Source organism: Sorex araneus, chromosome 1 (genome assembly GCF_027595985.1).
Source record: "Sorex araneus isolate mSorAra2 chromosome 1, mSorAra2.pri, whole genome shotgun sequence".
NCBI classification, from domain to species: domain Eukaryota; kingdom Metazoa; phylum Chordata; class Mammalia; order Eulipotyphla; family Soricidae; genus Sorex; species Sorex araneus.
The window spans coordinates 390,191,404-390,209,711 of NC_073302.1; the positions used below are offsets into that span (position 1 = coordinate 390,191,404).

General features: G+C 38.8%; 1 protein-coding gene across 1 annotated transcript in view; it reads right to left on the reverse strand.

Moving 5' to 3' along the window:
* Positions 1-5,582, reverse strand: part of GTPBP10 (GTP binding protein 10) — a 32,346-nt gene extending 26,764 nt beyond the window's left edge. The window contains exons 1-3 of the mRNA XM_004602168.3: positions 5,474-5,582; positions 2,182-2,375; positions 335-426 (exon numbers count right to left, since the gene is read on the reverse strand). Coding sequence (XP_004602225.2) covers positions 335-426; positions 2,182-2,375; positions 5,474-5,506 — 319 coding nt within the window. The 5' untranslated portion in view covers positions 5,507-5,582. The remainder of the gene's footprint in view (positions 1-334; positions 427-2,181; positions 2,376-5,473) is intronic.
* Positions 5,583-18,308: the final 12,726 nt, after the last annotated feature.

An 18,308-nucleotide genomic window follows, 5' to 3' on the forward strand; every position in this document is an offset into this window, starting at 1 on the left:
GTCAATCCTTATATGGGATGAAGAGAGAAGCTCATTTATCAACAGCTCAAGTATCAAAATTTAATACTCAAAAAGTATTCCCCATAGCTTCCGAACAATTTTAGTTTTTGTACTATTTTGGTTTGGGGGTCACACCAGCAATGTTCAGGGATAATCCTGGCTCTGTACTCAGGAATCACTCCTGGCAGTGTTCAGAGGACCACACAGGATGCAGGAATTATTCCTGGCAAGCAACCTATCTGCTGTATTATCTCTCCAAATCTGCTTCTGAGAAACTAAAGAAAATATGTGCATTTTCACATTTTTCTCAACTTAAAATCTAAAGGCTACTTACCTATAATTTTTCCATGTTCATCAGTCACTGAAACACCAACAGGTACAGGAATTTCACAGTCTTTTCCTTTGGAGCCTTTCAGTGCACTAACTCTATACCCGAACCCCCCCAAAAAAAATTAATTAGAAATCCACTGAATTAAATGACTTGTGCTTCAAACAAATTATGAGTATACAGAGTCTACCAATAAAACCTTCAAGCAGATCCTAAAGGGTCAAATATATAATGAAAATTAAATTATGTCTATTTACATTTTAGAAATCATACTACAATAGAAGTTATTTTCCTGTCTGTTTATTTGAACCACAACCAGTTGCACTCAGGAGTTACTCCCAGCTCTGTGCCCAAGGGTAGCTCCTAAAGGAACTCAAGAGAAGATGCAGTGCTGGGGATCAAACCTGCATCTCTTACATACAAAGCATGTGTTCCAGTCCTTTGAGTCATCCCTCTAGGCCCAAGAAATAATGTTAAGTAATGAATTAAGGTGCCAAACTAGCCAACAAACCATTGTTAAATCATAAAACTCATAGTAAATTACTGTACAGCTGAAATGATCTTTGTTACAACACAGATTAGAAAATGGGCAATACACAGGTGTGTGAGTGGGGGGGGGGGAGGGAGGGCTGACCTTAAGCCTGGAGAGATATTACAGAGATACAGAAGTGCTTGCCCTGTATACAGCCAATCCCAGTTCATTCCCCAGCATTACATATGGTCTCCTTGCCACTCCAGGAGTGACCCCTGAGCACAGAGTCAGGATTAGTCCCTGAGTACCTCAAGGTTCAGTACAATGCCTCCCACCCCACCAAAACAAACAAACGAAACCCCAGAAGACCCTGATCTTTAATGAGAATACTTTTATTTTAGGAGGCTCATCTGACTACTCTCAAACTGCTCACAAGAAAATAAACTGATGCAAACTGCTACTAGTAATTATACTTCCAGGAATTTATTCTAAAATAATAGTTGAGGGGCTGGAACAATAATACAGTGGGTAGGGTGTTTGCCTTACACACAACTAACCCAGGTATAATCCTAACCAGGTTTAATCCCTGGCATCCTGTATGGTCCCTGTGCACCACCAGGTATAATTCCTGAGTGCAGAGCCAGGAGTAACCGCTGAGCACCACTGGATGTGGCGCAGAAAACAAAACCAAAAATAGCTGAACCAAGTAAACTACTACCTATATAAGGATGTATATTGCAATGTAATTATTATAGTAAAATAGTAAGTTCCTAAAGATGGATTTCAATAAATATCTATTTATAATGCTATTTAACTATTCTGAACAATTTTCTGGCACAGGGAAAACACAAAGACTAAAGGAAAACTGATTGAAAAGCATTTTGATCTAATTTTGATTTACATGCATAAAAATAATTACATAATTATTAAATGTATAGGAAAAAAGAAATGTTTTTATTTTCAAAGTGAAAGAGAAAGATTGTTCTCATATTTTGAGGTGAACATAATACTTACACAGAAAGTAACAAACATTAACAAAAAAATAAAGAGAAGGTTTTTTGTCTTTAAAGAGATGACCACAAACTAAACAAATAGAAAGGATAGCAGGGATATATCATTAAATAAGCTGATTTTTTTTCTCCTGATTTTGGGCCAAATCTGACAGTTCTCAGGGTTTACTCCCAGCTTGTGCTCAGAGATGACTCCTGGTGGTGCTTGGGGGACCATATATGGTGCTAGGGGTTGAATTCAGTTTATCCAAGAGCAAGGCAAGTGCCTAACCCACTATACTATTGGCTTCAGGATTCAATTAAATTCTTATCTTTTTTTTTCTTCCAGAACAGACTAATTTTATACTCAAAGCCACTCAGTAAATGCTTACCGACTGTTTGCTCCTTCTCCAGCCACAAATCTTTTCTTAGGGTATTTGCTTTTAAGTTGTTTTAAAGTCATTTTTTCATGGGCAACAACCCAGACATCACCACCTTTTCCGCCTTCTCCGCCGAAACGAGGGTAACCCATTCCACCAGTTCCTCCCCTGGTGAAGAGTCTCAGGTTATCAATGAAGTTTCCATACTTATAAAAGAGAAAAGAGAACATGTGTGTATTAAACATCTTACCAATTTAGAATTCCTTTCTAAATTTCTTCTCGACTCGACTTTTTCTTGTTGCTACCAAACTCCAACGAACCAAAACCTTGATAATGGCTTTCTGTGCGTCAGATTTAGTTCTTTTCTTCACTCACTTTTTGCTCCAGACTTTCTTTTCTGGGGTGATCTAAACTGTACTTTGTAATTATCACCTGGACGAAACAGTCTCTATGCCTTAATGACAGACAGGTCCATCAGGATGTTAGCAACTGAGAACAAAACATGTATTTCAATAATATTTTAAACTTTCAAATATGTAATTTGTTCTCAAAATATTACTGAAATGGCAAGTCACTTCAAGCACAACATATTAATATGACAAAATCAAACTTTTCCAAGGTTCTCTGAAGTCACTGAGTAACAGTTTATTCATTGAAACTCCATATGGGAATCTCTAACCCAAACCTGCTTGTTTCTGTAGACTTTTTTTCCCTGAACCTCTGATCAATCTGTCCTAGTATCTTTTTTTTTTTGCTTTTTGGGTCACACCCGGCGATGCACAGGGGTTTCTCCTGGTTCTACACTCAGGAATTACTCCTGGCAGTGCTCAGGGGACCATATGGGATGCTGGGATTCGAACCCGGGTCGGCCGCGTGCAAGGCAAACGCCCTACCCGCTGTGCTATCGCTCCAGCCCCTGTCCTAGTATCTTAACTAGAACATTAGGTCCTAACTAGTTTCTCAGCATACAGCCATATCTTCCTTGACACTTCCTTCATTTTCTGAAAATGAATCTTAACTGTATTTCTTCTTGACTCAAACTGACTTTTTTGGTTTGGTTTTTCTGCACTTTACAACATGAAGGTCTAAACATCTCAATACTATATTCAAGCTTTTCACCTACCCTTTTAGTTTCACTTCCTTCCTTTCTTTGCATTGTAGTAACTGATACACTGCCACATCTCTATGACAGTGCTCCTGCTTTTCCTCTACTAAGTATACCACTACTTTCTGAAAATTCATTTTCGGGTCTTAATTTTCCACCAACCTTATTGCACATTCTCAACAATTAAATTATCCTCCATTATGACACCTTTTGAAGTTACACATTACATTTAGCGTTAACTTCTGTTTCCCTCACTCAACTATGAACTTGCTGTGAAGTAAACTAGTTTCTGAGTGTGTCTGTGTCTGTGTGTGAGCGCACACTTCTGTTTTATTTTCGGTCACAACTTACTGGGCTTCAGGAGTACTCAGAGGACGATGGGAGCTGAAAGTGTAACCACAGACTCCAGAATGCAAAACATATGCACAAGCCTTCTGAGCTAACTTCCCTGCCCCAACATCTTCCAGTCTACCAAAATTCCTTTATTTCTCAAATTAATAATAATCACATATTTAGCCATTTAGTATAAATGTATCGAAAATATCTGGGAATTTTCTTCAAAATACAGATATAGGGCTGGAGACATAGTACAGTGGATAAAAAGCTTGCTTCTCAAATTGCTGACCAGGGTTCAATCACTGGCAATACATACAATCCCCAAGCACCGCCAAGAAGGATCACTGCACATAGAGCCATGAGCAAACCCTGAGCACAGCCAGGTGTGCCACCCCTGTCCCCGCCAAAAAAATTAAAAAGGAACAAAAGCAAAATAAAGATACACCATTGACTATTCTGATAACACTCTAGAGGAAGAAAAAGAAGCGGGTCAAGTCAACATGTTTAACAAATATTCTTTGATGATTCTGGTGCAGTCTTTATCAGGCACTGCAGTAGTTAGGGGTACAGAAAAGATGCAGCTTACACAGACTTTGAGACTCAAAGGGACAGCAGGGTTGAGAGAAAGGCTGCTTTGCATGTAGTAGTCGGTTTAGTTCCGCTGCAATACATGGTTCCCCAGGGCCAGGAAAAACCTCAAGTACCCAGCTGGGAGAAGCAGAAGCTCCTGAGCACTGCCAGGTGTGACTGAAGGGGGGCAAAAAGCATATATTTTCATCTGAGCATAAATATGTAATAAAATAGTGTTGTATGCAATAGGAAGGAAATATAAATGTCATCTAAGAGCTGATATTTTCCTCTGGGATGAAGAACATATACTTTAATTAGGAAGGCAGGATCAGAGATGTACCCTGTAAGTGAACAAGAAAGTCAACAGAGATTCTCCTTGCCAAGGACAAACTGGCAGTGAGTCAAAGGAGTAAAGCTACATACAAGCAGCTTTTAATAACCTATGCTCAAAAATACAAAGCATTTTCTTTGTTGGCTGAAAGATCATTACCTGACATGTCCAAATAAATCCCTTCGTTTGGGGAATTTTTCTGGAAAAGAGATTTGAATAAAAGATAACTTCACTCCAAAGAACTACTAACCATGTATTTCCTCTGAAAGAAAACGTTTTTAAGTTCCATTAAATGTCACGTTTCTATAAAAGTTTACTTTAATCACAAAAAAAAAAGTCACATTTCTTAGTGAGTCTGTATGTTTGATTTAGAGCCTTGCCGTAAATAATAAACTTAACATTTAGGACAAATTATGCTGCCACTATATCACTTTAGCTCTTAAAAAGCTTTTCTTCAATTTGAAGTATTTTGGTTTACTTCCGTTTTTTAACAAGAACAATCCTAACAACCACTGCACAAAAACTAACAGCTTCTGCAAGAAGGTAAGTCTGTTTGGGGTCCTATGATGAGAAAACCGCTTTTAGAAAGCTCTTAAAAACAATGCAGTCTAGAGAAACACAAAAGGGCAGGCTTTGGAGAAAGTTATTAAAGGGGGGAAATACACTACTTGAAACAAACGGGGAACGCTACACACCGCCTAAACTCTTTGGCGCGTCTCAAAGACAGGCAGGTGAAACCTCAAAACCCGCCCCCCAACACATGTGTGCCAGGCAGACAAACACACTTCGGTCCCTCACGGGCAAACCCGGTCCAGGAGACGCCGGGAGGAGTGTATTACCACCAAGCAGGAAAGAGGACCCGACAGAAACCGCGGGGAACACGGGATGCGAAGGGCCAGAACCCTTAAGGGTTGCCTTAAGACTAGCTCGAAGCATCAGGTGGAGAGGCAGCAGTCACGGACCTTTCTGAAAAACACGCCACTGCAGTGTACCATAACAGCGACGACCACCGCTTTCCGGCCCTCAGAATCTGTCGGCCCCGAGATGTCGCTCGGCTTATTACGTCATCACCCCCCGCCGCCGCGAGTTGCCGCGCATGCGCCTTCCTGGATACGCCTGCAAGGCCCGCGGGTACTGAGGCGGTGCCCCAGTCTTCCTGACAGGTTGAAGGGCGTGGGCCTGATGAGGGGAAATACTGCATAATACATTGACAACGTGCCCAGAAACCCTGAGGCTTGACATAAGGTACATAATGCGTGCCTTTGGAATTAAGAATCTTTGTGAAACAGTCAAATATATATATATATATATATATATATATATATATATATAACAAAAGTTTAAAAGACACAAAAATTCTCCCCCAACCCCTACTCTGTTGGTTTCTTCAGTTTGCATCATCTCTAAGTTAAATACCCAGAAGCATTGTCTGTAACACTATCGTCCTGTTGTTCATCGAGTTGCTCGAGCGGGCACCAATAACGTCTCCATTGTGAGACTTGTTGTTACTGTTTTTGGCATAACCAATACGCCACGGGTAGCTTGCTGGGCTCTCCGAGAGGGACAGAGGAATCGAATCCAGTCCACCTCAAGACAAACGCCCTACCGCTGTGCTATGGCTCCAGCCCAGAAGACAACGAATTTAAAACTTGTGATTATCATCATCACCATCATCCCGTTGATGTGGAACTTCCGGAGCGGTCTCAGTAACGTCTCCATTCGTCCTAGCCCTGAGATTTTAGAAGCCTTTCCTTACTCATCCTTCCCAACGATGCCGCATTGGAGGCTCTGTTAGGCTCAGGGGAATGAGACCCAGCATTGTTACTGATTTTGGCATATGAATACGCCATGGGGAGTTTGCAAGGCTCTCCCATGTGGGCAGGAAACTCTTGGTAGCTTGCCAGGTTCTCCCAGAGGGAAAAGTAGGTTATAAACTTGTGATAGAGACATGGAATATGAAATCCAATCATTTCTCTCCCCACCTCACCCCTTTTCTGTTTTTTGGCTTACACCTTGGGGCTCGGGGTAACTCCTGGCAGTACTGGTGGACTCAAATTTGGTGCTAGGGATTGAACCAATGCCAGCAACATGCAAGGCAAGTGCTTTACCTTTCCAAGCTCTCTGTCTCTCTCTCTGGGCCTAAATCTCTCCGGGCCCAAACCAAAGAATTTCATTATGGTTAGTGAGAAGGGAAACTGGTCCTCAACTCTGGAGGCAATAGTGAGTCTTTATCTACCTCTCATTTGAAGTTTGCCTTGGTGAGGCAGAATCACCTTTCCTCTGCCTGGCGGGACTGACAGTGACTGGGTTTTCACTGTTTTCTCATACAAGGATAAATGACCATAACGGTAATTGGCTCCACTGGAGTTGTGTGAGAATATATTTTTTAATTGCCAGGACCATTAATTCCACAAATATTTTTCACATTTCTATCCTTGTGACAGTGACTATTTGAAATAGATTATAATTCTTTTTGCTCTACTGAATCTTATTTCTCTTCACCAATCAGTAAGGCTGTCATTGTCACTCAACATACAATACTGGAATATTAGGTTGTTGGCTGTGTCGATGTTAGTTTCAATTTTGGTATTATTTGTTCTCATTTGGATGACTGCCTTTTCTGGGTCTTCCCATTAAGCCTGACTAATATAGATACCAAACTATTTACAGCTTTAAGATTTATTTTTTTAAATGTATCTATATTGTAGATTAAATAATATGGTTACAGTAATGTTGACATCTATGGTTTTGGTGTACAACATCACTGCACATCCATCGCCAATATCCTTCACTCTGGTCCTTATATCAGTTCTAGTCATCTACTTCTACTCTGCCCCTGCTTGGTAAACTCAGTTTTGTTTTGTTCTTGTTAGTGAACAGATATCCAAATAGTTTCCTTTCCCTTAATATACACATAGGAAAATGATAACAGCAAATAAAAGATAAATGAGAAATGGATATAAAAACATCCCAAAGCACTAAGGAACACTATGTACTATAAACAAAGGAGAGAGCATGATGTTTTCCTTGAACAAAACACAGAACTGTAGGTGTACATTGCATCTCTGGTTGCCACATAGTAAAAGAAACATGAAACTGAAAAGTGTCCCCTTTAAAATGTGCTGCTGAAATAAACATGAAATGAAATAAACCAAGATATTATCCACACCGGATGCAGAAGTTATTTTTAAAAGAATGCCATTGACAGAATGTCTTCTCTATGGCTGTTCAGATTAAAGTATCAGCAAACCACTATAGTCAATGGCACTAGAAATTTTGCATTAACAGACCCAATAGTCTCTAATAAGCCATTGGCATAACTTATTGTTTGATTCATATTATTTCAATATAAATAAGGTATTTTAATTTTAAATTATTGAGTTCTTTATTATGTAATAAAACTTAATTTTATGACAAATTTTTAATAAATTCATGATTATATATATAAAAGGATCCAAACATATGGTTCAGTGTAACCCTTTATCCCCAAAACTTGCAAAGATAATCCCAAAAATTCCCATATACCTTTCACTATGATTACCCTAATGTTAGCATCTTATGAACAGTTTGTCAAAACTAAGAAATTAGTGTTGATAAAATACTATTTACTATATATTTTATTTGCTCTCACTAGTTTTAAGCTATAATAGTCATTCTTTTCCAGAATCCAATCCTAGATACCACATTATATTTAATAAACATTTTAGTGTAGCTATTATTTTAAGCATGACAATGCATAGTAACAAATCTAGTATGTTGTGAAATTGTACTGTTCAATTATGTCTGTGTAAAATGAAGAGTGTTTGAATTGTCTGAATTTAAGACTATCCACACTGATCTTGTGTCTTTGTCTCTTCATTGAACTCACATCTTTCATCTATGATGCTTTTATTTCTGCTAGCCCATAAGTAGTCAACATAACCAGGTTAAAGATTCTGAATGTGAAAGCGCAAAGGTCGTATCATTAACTTAAATCCCTCTCTGGTGTTCACTAACTTCCTCGAAATTCTGGCTCCTTTTCTTCCTTACCAAAAACTCATGTGCTGGGAACCACTAAGAACTGAGGACTATGTATTAGCTAAATTCTTTTTCTTTCTAAATAAAAATGTAACACTGTCAAGTCGAGGTCACATAATTCTTCTGAAATAAGACCTATGTGAAGGAAAAGTATCAGATTTTACCTACAGCTCTTCTTCCTAAGAACTTACGGGTAGTTCATTAATATAACAATTATGAATCCTAATTTGTCCCACTCAGCTATCTGTTGAGACACTGCTGTCATTACCAAAATAAGTAAGAAAGAATAATTAAGCAGAATAATTTGATGGAAGGAAGGAAGGAAGGAAGGAAGGAAGGAAGGAAGGAAGGAAGGAAGGAAGGAAGGAAGGAAGGAAGGAAGGAAAAAAGACTCAAATTTTTTGTTTTTGTTTTTCTCCTGAATTACTCCTGGAGGTTCTTAGGGACCATATGTAATGCCAAGGATGAAACCAGGATCGACTTAGTTAAGGTTAGTACCTTAAGCCCTATACATGTTTTAATGTTTCTTTTACATTAATTCATAATAGAGAAAACTTATCCTTATGCAACAAAACTTAATTTAGTTCTTAGTGCACTTTGTTAACATAAAGGATATGATTGAAAAGTTAGTTACTTAGAACTATTTATAGAAATCCTAAGAATTTTTGAGTCATATTTTTATGACAACCCCACCTCCCCATTGTCAACCACTTGTAGTAGAGGAATAAAAATATTTTGCAGGGCTTCTAGTATTCCATGAGTCATTGATTGTGTTCTTTTCTTATACTTCCTTTTAATCATCTGCAGGCTGAAGAATGGGAGTAAAATTACAAGAAGAATCTTTGGTAGTGATGCTTCCTGTTTGTCCAAAACAAGAGTACTCATACAGCAAAAATTAATAGCATATAAACGATTCTCATTTTATCTAACCTATTTTCTTTATTGTTATTGAAGTATAAAGCAGTACCCACTTATAGTATAATATAATTTGTATATCATTTTAATATAATTCAGAATAAAGAAATTAATATATTAGCATACTAATATGTTATTTTTCAGTCTGATTGCCACATCATAATTTGATTAGCTAGAAAATAATACAGAGCCATAAAAATACTAAAAGTCCTCGTACTTAAAAGAGACTTAACAATTTTGTAAATAAGGTGATTTTTTTTGTTTGAATAGTTGGTTAGTTATTGTTTTGTGTGATGTTAGATGTAGAACCCAGGTCCTCATACATGGAGAATAAGTGCTTTACCACTGAGCTGTGTTCCTGGCTCAAGATATAACTTTTAAAATTTAGATCTTCTATGATTCTGTTTGGTCCTTTAATTGATTCATTCTGGCACTCATAGTAGCATTGAACCTCATTTGGTTGTTGTAGAACTTTCCATTTGTCCCACTTATTCTTCAGTTATCTAGAACTTTATTCATGTTCTTACTATTTCACTGAAATCACACACACAAAAGATCCTTTCTCAGTTCATATATTTCTTGGATTAGAAGTATCTTTCGGTGAGGCCATTAGATATATGGGATATGACCCATTTTTGTTGACCAAACTGTTTGTTAATGAGGTGGGGTGGGTAATAAGGATATGAAAAGGTAATATAATTCATAGAACCTTTGATAGTTTTGATTTTTTCTCCGTATCTGGAAACGCTTGACAGTGAAGATGTCAGGATCACCTGAGACCTTGTGACATTTCTGAGCACTGAGCTCTGAGCTTCTGGAAATGTGTTTTAAGCCACTGAGCCATCTTTCATGCCCCATAACCTTTTGTTTAATTTATTATTTGATTTGGGAGAAGTTTAGGAATTTAGGAGTTTAAGTTCTGTGCTCACAAGTGACTTCTGGCAGTACTTGAATGACCACATGTGGTGCGGGGGATTCTAATCAGAATCAGTGGAATGCAGAGCAAGCTTCTTAGCCCCGGTACCAAAACTTTTGATTTTACATAATTTTTAGCAAAAAAAATATTATAGTATGTAACAAAACTGGGGCCAAGAATCAAACACAAAGTTCTGCAATTATGCCTAAGCACCAGCCCATTCTGATGCTTAGAAAGCAAAGAGAATTTCTGATGAAATTTCTGACAAAATTTCTGACAAAAGGATGTCAATAATTGAAAAAAAGAGGAATTAGTCTATGCTTAATGATAATTACAAAGAATTGTTTAAGAAAACTTATAGGATGACACTTTTATAATGATTTTTTATAAATTAATATTATGTTGATGTGGCAGACCCAGGTTTTATTCCCCTGCTCCTCTTGGAGAGCCTGGCAAGCTACTGAGAGTATCTCACCCGCATGGCAGAGCCTGGCAAGCTACCCGTGGCGTAACCGATATGCCAAAAACAGTAATAACAAGTCTCACAATGGAGATGTTACTGGTGCCCGCTTGAGCAAATCAATGAGCAATAGAATAACAGTGATACAGTGAATTTTATGTTGAATAAGTCCTCAGCATAAGACAACAGCTTTTCCTTATTTAAATCTTTTCAAGGGTGGACGTTTTCCTCCCCATTACATTATAGTGCCATTATTTTCTACTTATACATAATAATTATTCTTTTCTAATGGAGGTGGACCTACCAAGCAGTGTTCAGGAGGTCTGGGGCCACTTCTGGTAAATTATTGGCCAACCATGCCTGCCATTCAATGTTAGGGCATGAGGATTCATGCTTCGATGAAAGCAGATTTAGTGCATATAAAGCATGAGCCTTAATTCCTGTATTCTCTCCAGCCCAGATGGATTCTTAATGAAATTTAAGTTTCATAACACTAGATTCAGAAATCATTCAGTGTCTGTTGCTATATGTATAATGGTCAAAACTTAAGATCAAATTCCAGTAAAAACTCTTCCCTTTTGTCAAACCAGTATAAGTTTATGTGCCAACTTGCTAACTTTGGCTTCAAACTTTTCTATCTTTGGAGGATGAGAGAGAAAGAAAAATATAATTTTAAAAAACTGTTGCTTTAACTTGTCTTTGATGGGGTAGATTTTGAATTTGGTGTGGGATTGACAGTTAAACAGGGCTAGGACTAACACTCTCATAGGTGCTTTTGTGTGTACTGGCTAGAGTTCCATCATTGAATTTCTCACCTCTGGTTCCCTAGTAGGTTTATATTTGATGGAAGATTTAAAATTCTCCATAATTGCAGCCACATAAGTTTCTATTTAGGTTAATTTAGGTCTATTTAGGTCAAATAGATCTTAGGTCTATTTCTAAAGGTCTATTTCAATACTGTCTTTGCAGATGGGGCCCCTTTTAGTAGCCCTACTGAGCATATTCAGTGCAAGCTCTTCTTTATATATCCTGCAACCCAAGACCATAGGAAACCCAGGACCATTAAACATACCTGGTTACTTTAAGTAAAAGCTAATATCCAAAACAAGAAATTCTTTTACTGCCAAAGAAATTGGCTCATCAATTTCTTGATTTCCTGATTTCCCTGGACAGGTGTCAGACTAGAGTCATTTTGCTCCATTATATGGAAGTAATGATATGTTTTCTCTGTGGGTTTATTCAGTGCACATTCAAATATGAGAAAGGTGAGGAGATAGAACAGGGGCTAAAGTGCTTGCCTTGCGTGTAACTTATCCCAGTTCGAATCTCCAGCACCACATATGGTCTTGTGAGCACTTCCATGTGTCACCTCTGAACACTGACCAGCCTGACCCCCAACAAGAACCAAATAAGAATGAGATAAGGAAAAGGTATCCCATACTTCCTGAAAGTTGAGAATGGAAAGTGTGAGAGTTGCAGAAACTTTGCCGTCATTTTCTTTTGAAATATGAATTTGGGGACTAGAAAGATAGTGCAGAGTGTTTAGGCACTTGCCTTGCCTGCAGTCAACACCAGTTTAATCCCTAGTGCCACTGGGAGTGACCCCCTAAGCATAGGAGTAGGAATAGCCTCTTAGCATCACTGGATGTGTCACGTAAAAACAGAAACAGCTATTTTAAAATCTGAATTTGGGTTAGAAATCTTACTTTGGTTTGAATCATTTTCACTTGATGGGTCACTTGTAACTGGTCACTTAGTATCCTGAAATAGTCAATTTCTGGAAAGAGGAAATTTAGAGAGTGCACAAAATTTTATTAAAACAAAAATTTTCAATAAATAAATGTATTAAAAATAATAAATAAATAAAACATAAACATTTTCTATTCTTTCTTATATCTGCATGGTATAAACTAAGTTTTTTACCTTCTTAGTTAATTTTACAGTTTAGCTACAGGAGCTGAAGAAGATATAAATATGGTTTTTTACAATTTTTCTATTTTTATACATTTATTTTGAGATGATATATCTTATATTTTATCTTTTTTCCTTTTCTGATACTTAAATAAAATAATAATTTTTCAAGTAAACCTCTAAGGACTAATCTTGGATTATGAAAACTGCTATTTTTGTGTGCCGTTCATTCCAAATTTGGACATCTCTTTCCCTACTGTGTAAATTGTCTCTCCAACAGACAGGAATGATTGCTCCTCCATTAAGGAAATCATCTCTCTTATGAAATGTCATCTTGGGGAAAAATGTCAGTATTGTCAATCTTGTCATTCATGTAAGACTTCTGGCTGAAAATTTATAGATGAAAAGTTTCTTTTTTATTTTTTCAAAGGAATATGATGTCTTATTAACTAATGGGTATTGTTTTGTTAAAAGAGAACTCCCAAAATATCTTTGGTTTGCAAGTATTTTAAGTTCATTATCAATATTTTCTATTCACGTCTCTGCTTTGATATAATAATAAATACAAAATAAGAAAACAAAAATTCAGAAGACAAGATGTCAGGAAATGTCTGACTTTACCTTCCAGAGATTTTTTTCATTATTATTCTCCTCCTTAGCTTGGCAGCCACACCCACAAAGTGCCCCAGGTGCCGTGTAATCCCATCAACAGCCAAGATCCAGAGACTATAAAACAAAGGTCCGGGAAGAGAGTGACACAGAGTCTCGTGCCCCTGTGCCTGGCTGTCTTCACGGGGCCCCTTGGAGGGGGCAGGTTGAGTTTCTCTCCACGCCCCAAGCAGAGCCCCGGCAGCCGAAGACCTCTGGAACCCAGCCACAGCCATGCTCAAGCCCCTCTCCCCACGTTTGGATGAACCTCACATATGAAGGAACTGGCAGAGAAACCCAGGTGTGCAGGACCCAGGGCTGTGATCTCTAAACTAGCTTGGATTGGGACTGGGCCTCCTCCACCCAGACCCCCCATTTTCTAGTAATTTGACAGCCACACCCACAAACTGCCCCCAGCACCGTGTAATCGCATCAACGGCCAAGTTCCACAGACTAAAAAATAACGTTCCTGGAAGCTTATAGCCTAGTTCTCCCTCTCGAAGGAACCTGGCAAGGCACCAAGAGCATCCTGCCCGCAGGGCAGAGCCTGACAAGCTCTTCGTGGCATATTCGATATGCCAAATGCAGTAACAATGATGAGTCTCATTCCCCTTACCCTGAAAGAGCCTCCAATGTGGCACCTCTGGGAAGAACAAGTAAAGAGAGGCGGCTAAAATCCCAGGGCTAGGATGAATGGAAACATTACTGGCAGCCGCTCGAGCAAATCAATGATCAACAGGATGACAGTGATACAGTAATACAGTGATATTATTCTCCTAGGAACTTGATGGAATTCATATATGCTCCTTACCCAAAGTCTTGCACTCCACATGTGGGCTCTCAGGAATCCTTCAAAGTCTAGCCTGCCAGCACAGAAATTTCAGTTGCACCATTTGTGTAACATTAACTTTCTCCAGGCAGCCCTACATAGTTATTTGCATCATCACTCACCTATCAAGGCAAATAACCTCACTCAACTTTGATTTCTCTCTAGTGCTTCCTATTAGTGAATTCATTTAACCAAACATCTAAATATTTGCTGAGACCTCTTCACCATCTTCATTCTTACCCTTATTTATTTTTAAATAAACTCTAGTAAAATTGCTCCTAATTAATTACTCCTCTACCTTTGACACTTTTGTCTTATGTTCTATTGAGTAGAGTGAGTCTTTTGGAATCATAACTAGATCATCATCATCATCATCATCATTATCATCATCATCATCATCATCCCATTGATCATCGAATTTCTCAAGCAGTCTCAGTAATGTCTCCATTCGTCCTAGCCCTGAGATTTTAGAAGCCTCTCTTTACTCGTCCTTTCCAGTGGTGCCGCATTGGAGGCTCTTTCAGGGTCAGGGGAATGAAACCCATCATTGTTACTGGTTTTGGCATATGAATACGCCTTGGGGAGTTTGCGAGGCTCTCCCATGTGGGCAGGAAACTCTCGGTAGTTTGCCAGTTTCTTCCAGAGGGAGAACTAGGCTATTAGATGTCTATCAGATGGCGCAAAGCGGCCATGCACTTCCAGAAGCTTGGTTTTATAGTCTCTGAATGTTGGCTGTTGATGGGATTACACAGCACCCCAGGGGCAGTTTCTGGATGTGACCGCCTAGCTACTGGAAAATGGAGAATCTAGGTGGAAGAGGCCCATTCTCGATCCAAGCAGGCTTGGAGGTCTCAGCCCCGGGTCCCACACACTTGGGTTCCTCTGCCAGTTCCTTCATTCATGAGGCTCATCCAAATGTGTGGAGAGGGGCCTTAAGCATGGCTGTGGCTAGGCTCAGGAGGTCTTTGGCCACAGGAGCTCTGCTCAGGGTGGGGAGGGAAACTGAAGCCCACCCCGTCCGAGGGGCCCCAGGGAAGATAGTCAGGTTTGGGGGCAAGAGGCTCTCTGCCATTACTGTCATAACTAGATAATTTTATTTTGTAGCTTAAAATTCTCCAATATCTGCCTATTGCAATTAGAATATAATCAAGTTTTGAAATCTCACATGATTTTACTCTTGACATTTTGGGGCAACCACACCCAGATCTCAGGACTTACTGTTGGCTCTGTGCTCAAGGATCACTCCTTACAATCCCTGGGGGATCATATGGGATTCCAGGGATCAAAATTGGGTTTTCCCTGATACAAAGGGCAAGATAAGCACTTTGCCCATTGTACTATCTTTCCAGACCCTGATAGTCTAAATTTTTTAAGATTGAGTTCAACATGATGGTTGCCATAACCATGATGCCAGACCCTGTGTACATTCGGAACACCCCGGAAGGGGGTGGGTGAGACCCTTCCCCGTCCCAAGGGACCCAGCTATGGTAGCTGAAAACCTCCAGAATTCAACTGTTGCATGCTCACGGCTGCTCTCCACATGCTCAGGCCAAGCCTCATCCATGAGTGAATGTATTCCTGGACCACATGGCCGCATTTGCAGCTGCATGACACTTCATACCACACACCCTACCCATATTCCAAGAGTACTGCACAACGCTTGATGGAATTAAGAGTAGGAGACAACCAATCTTAGAGGAAGTTTTTTACAGATATATATATGTATATATATACACACATATATATAAATGTAGATATATATATATATATACCTACATTTGTTCTCCAGTGCCACTATGGTCCCCTGAGCACCACCAGAAGTAATTCCTGAGCACTACCAGGTGTTGCTCCCATCCCCCATCCCCCAAAAAACACCTGTAAGAATAAGACCACAAATTTAATCCCTGGTGCTATCCACCAGTGTAAATGCAATCCTAGTGATTTTGCTCTTTAGGGATATCTTGGTGTCAACATAGTGGAAGATCTCTAGTAAGCTGCAGAGAGGTGTGTGTGAGGATCACAACTAAACTGTGCAACCACTGGTGAGCATGAGTGTGAGCATAATTTAAGTGTCGGTCACCCAACGAATGCTACAGCAAGAATACCTATGCACACCACAACTCAGAGTATGACATCCATGAGCACATGTGCAAATATCACAATTAAAAATATGCAATCCTTGATGAGCCCAAGCTGAGTGTTTAAACATCTTAACCATATGTATAACCCCCAAATAGTACCACAAACAAGTGGGCACCACAAACAACATCACACCCAAGGATGGGAGTTATCTCTGGTTACTGCAACAACAAAAATGGCATGGGAGTGTGTGTTTGGTGGAGACAGGGGGCGATGCTGGGGACAAAACCTACATCTATATAGAATTTTACTGTCAATGAATATTATCTCTTAAGAATGAAAGATGGGGGCAGAAAAGTAGTACAGTGGGTGAGGTGCTTATCTTGCACATGGTAGACCCTGGTTCAATCCCTGGCATGATATAGGGATCCCTTTCACAGCCAATAGTAACCTCTGAGTACAAAGTTAGGAGTTAGCTTTTAGCACTGCTGGGTGTGATCCAGAAACAAACAAAATAAGTGAATAAAGGCATTTTCAGATAAAGGTAAAATTACATTGACAGAAAGCATGCACTACAGGAAATACTAGAGAAGTTCAGATTGATAACAAGTAAAAACAGTCAGAATTCAGATTTTTAGGAGGGAAATGAAGAGCATTAGAAACTATAACATTTTACCATGGGTCCATAATATGTGTAAATGTTATGTAGCTGATAATTATAGAAAAATTATATGGGCAATTAAATGGACTCATACCTTGTAAGCTTTCTGCATTTTACATAAATTGATTCAACATTACCCCTAAGTCTGAAACATTAAAGATATATCTAGTAAGCTGATTATCACAGCTTACTAATAAATGTCATATAAATTGTGATCTTTACAGCAATCACTTAAAAGAAAAATGTAGAGAAAAATGGGTCATTGAATATAAGATGTTTATTTTAAATATTTTCTATGTGTCAGCTAAACCAAAATAAACTATAACTAACATAACACTTGAATTCCTCATTCATTTTTGTTTGGAGGTGGGAATGGGGGATTGGGCCCCATGATAACTCCTTACAGACTTGAGGGATCATATGGGGTACCAGGGATCAAACCCAGGTTGGCCACGTGCAAGGCAAGTGCTCTACCCTCTGTACTATCTATCTCTCAGATTCCTTTTGTTCTTATACAGTGACAACAAAATACTTCTATTAGCTGACCTTTATTGTAGGGGTGAGGATTAATCCTTTTATTTTTTTGCTAAGCTCCTCTCCTGAAGTTTTTCTTTTTTCTCTCCCAACACCAAGACAATGTTTTGTTCATCACTGTCTTCTATGTACCTGAATAAAAGATGTCTTCCTTCACTTAAATTATTCAGCAGACAAGAGTGCTTGTTTTCTCTGTAGGGTACTTATTTGTTTCAACTTTATTTCCTGCTCTTTCTGCCCAAGGTCATTGAATCACACTTTGATTAATACAATGTTATTAAGGTGTACTAGAGGCAATTGCAGTGGTAAACATTAAATTAATGTCTTTCATTACAATGAGTCAGAAAAATCAATGAAAGAAAAATTATTCTTTCTGTGGATATTCAGCATTAGTCAGCCAAATATCCCTGCTCTGTGTGGAGTGCTCTTCTGAATTCTATGTGTTGTGAAGGCAGTATTTCCTGGAGAAGCATATTGTATAAAGGAGAGATGTGATTAACACAAGTGTGACAGAGCTGCTACTAAGTGGAAGATAGTGAACATGGGGGCAAAGACTGTGGTCTGACTAAATCAGGAAGTCTTCACAAGTAACTACCCTCTAGTTCCAAGAGTCTTGGATGACAATGATAGTTGGAAATTATCACTCTAGACAAAAACTGAGTACTGAAAGTAGGTAAAGTGATATGCAAAATACCATTTCAGTAACAGCAAACCATAGTGCACTGGTACAGGGACTGGTGTTGGAACATTATATGACTGAAACCCAATCATACACAACTTTGTAACTGTATCTCATGGTGATTAAATAAAAATAAATAAAAGACAGG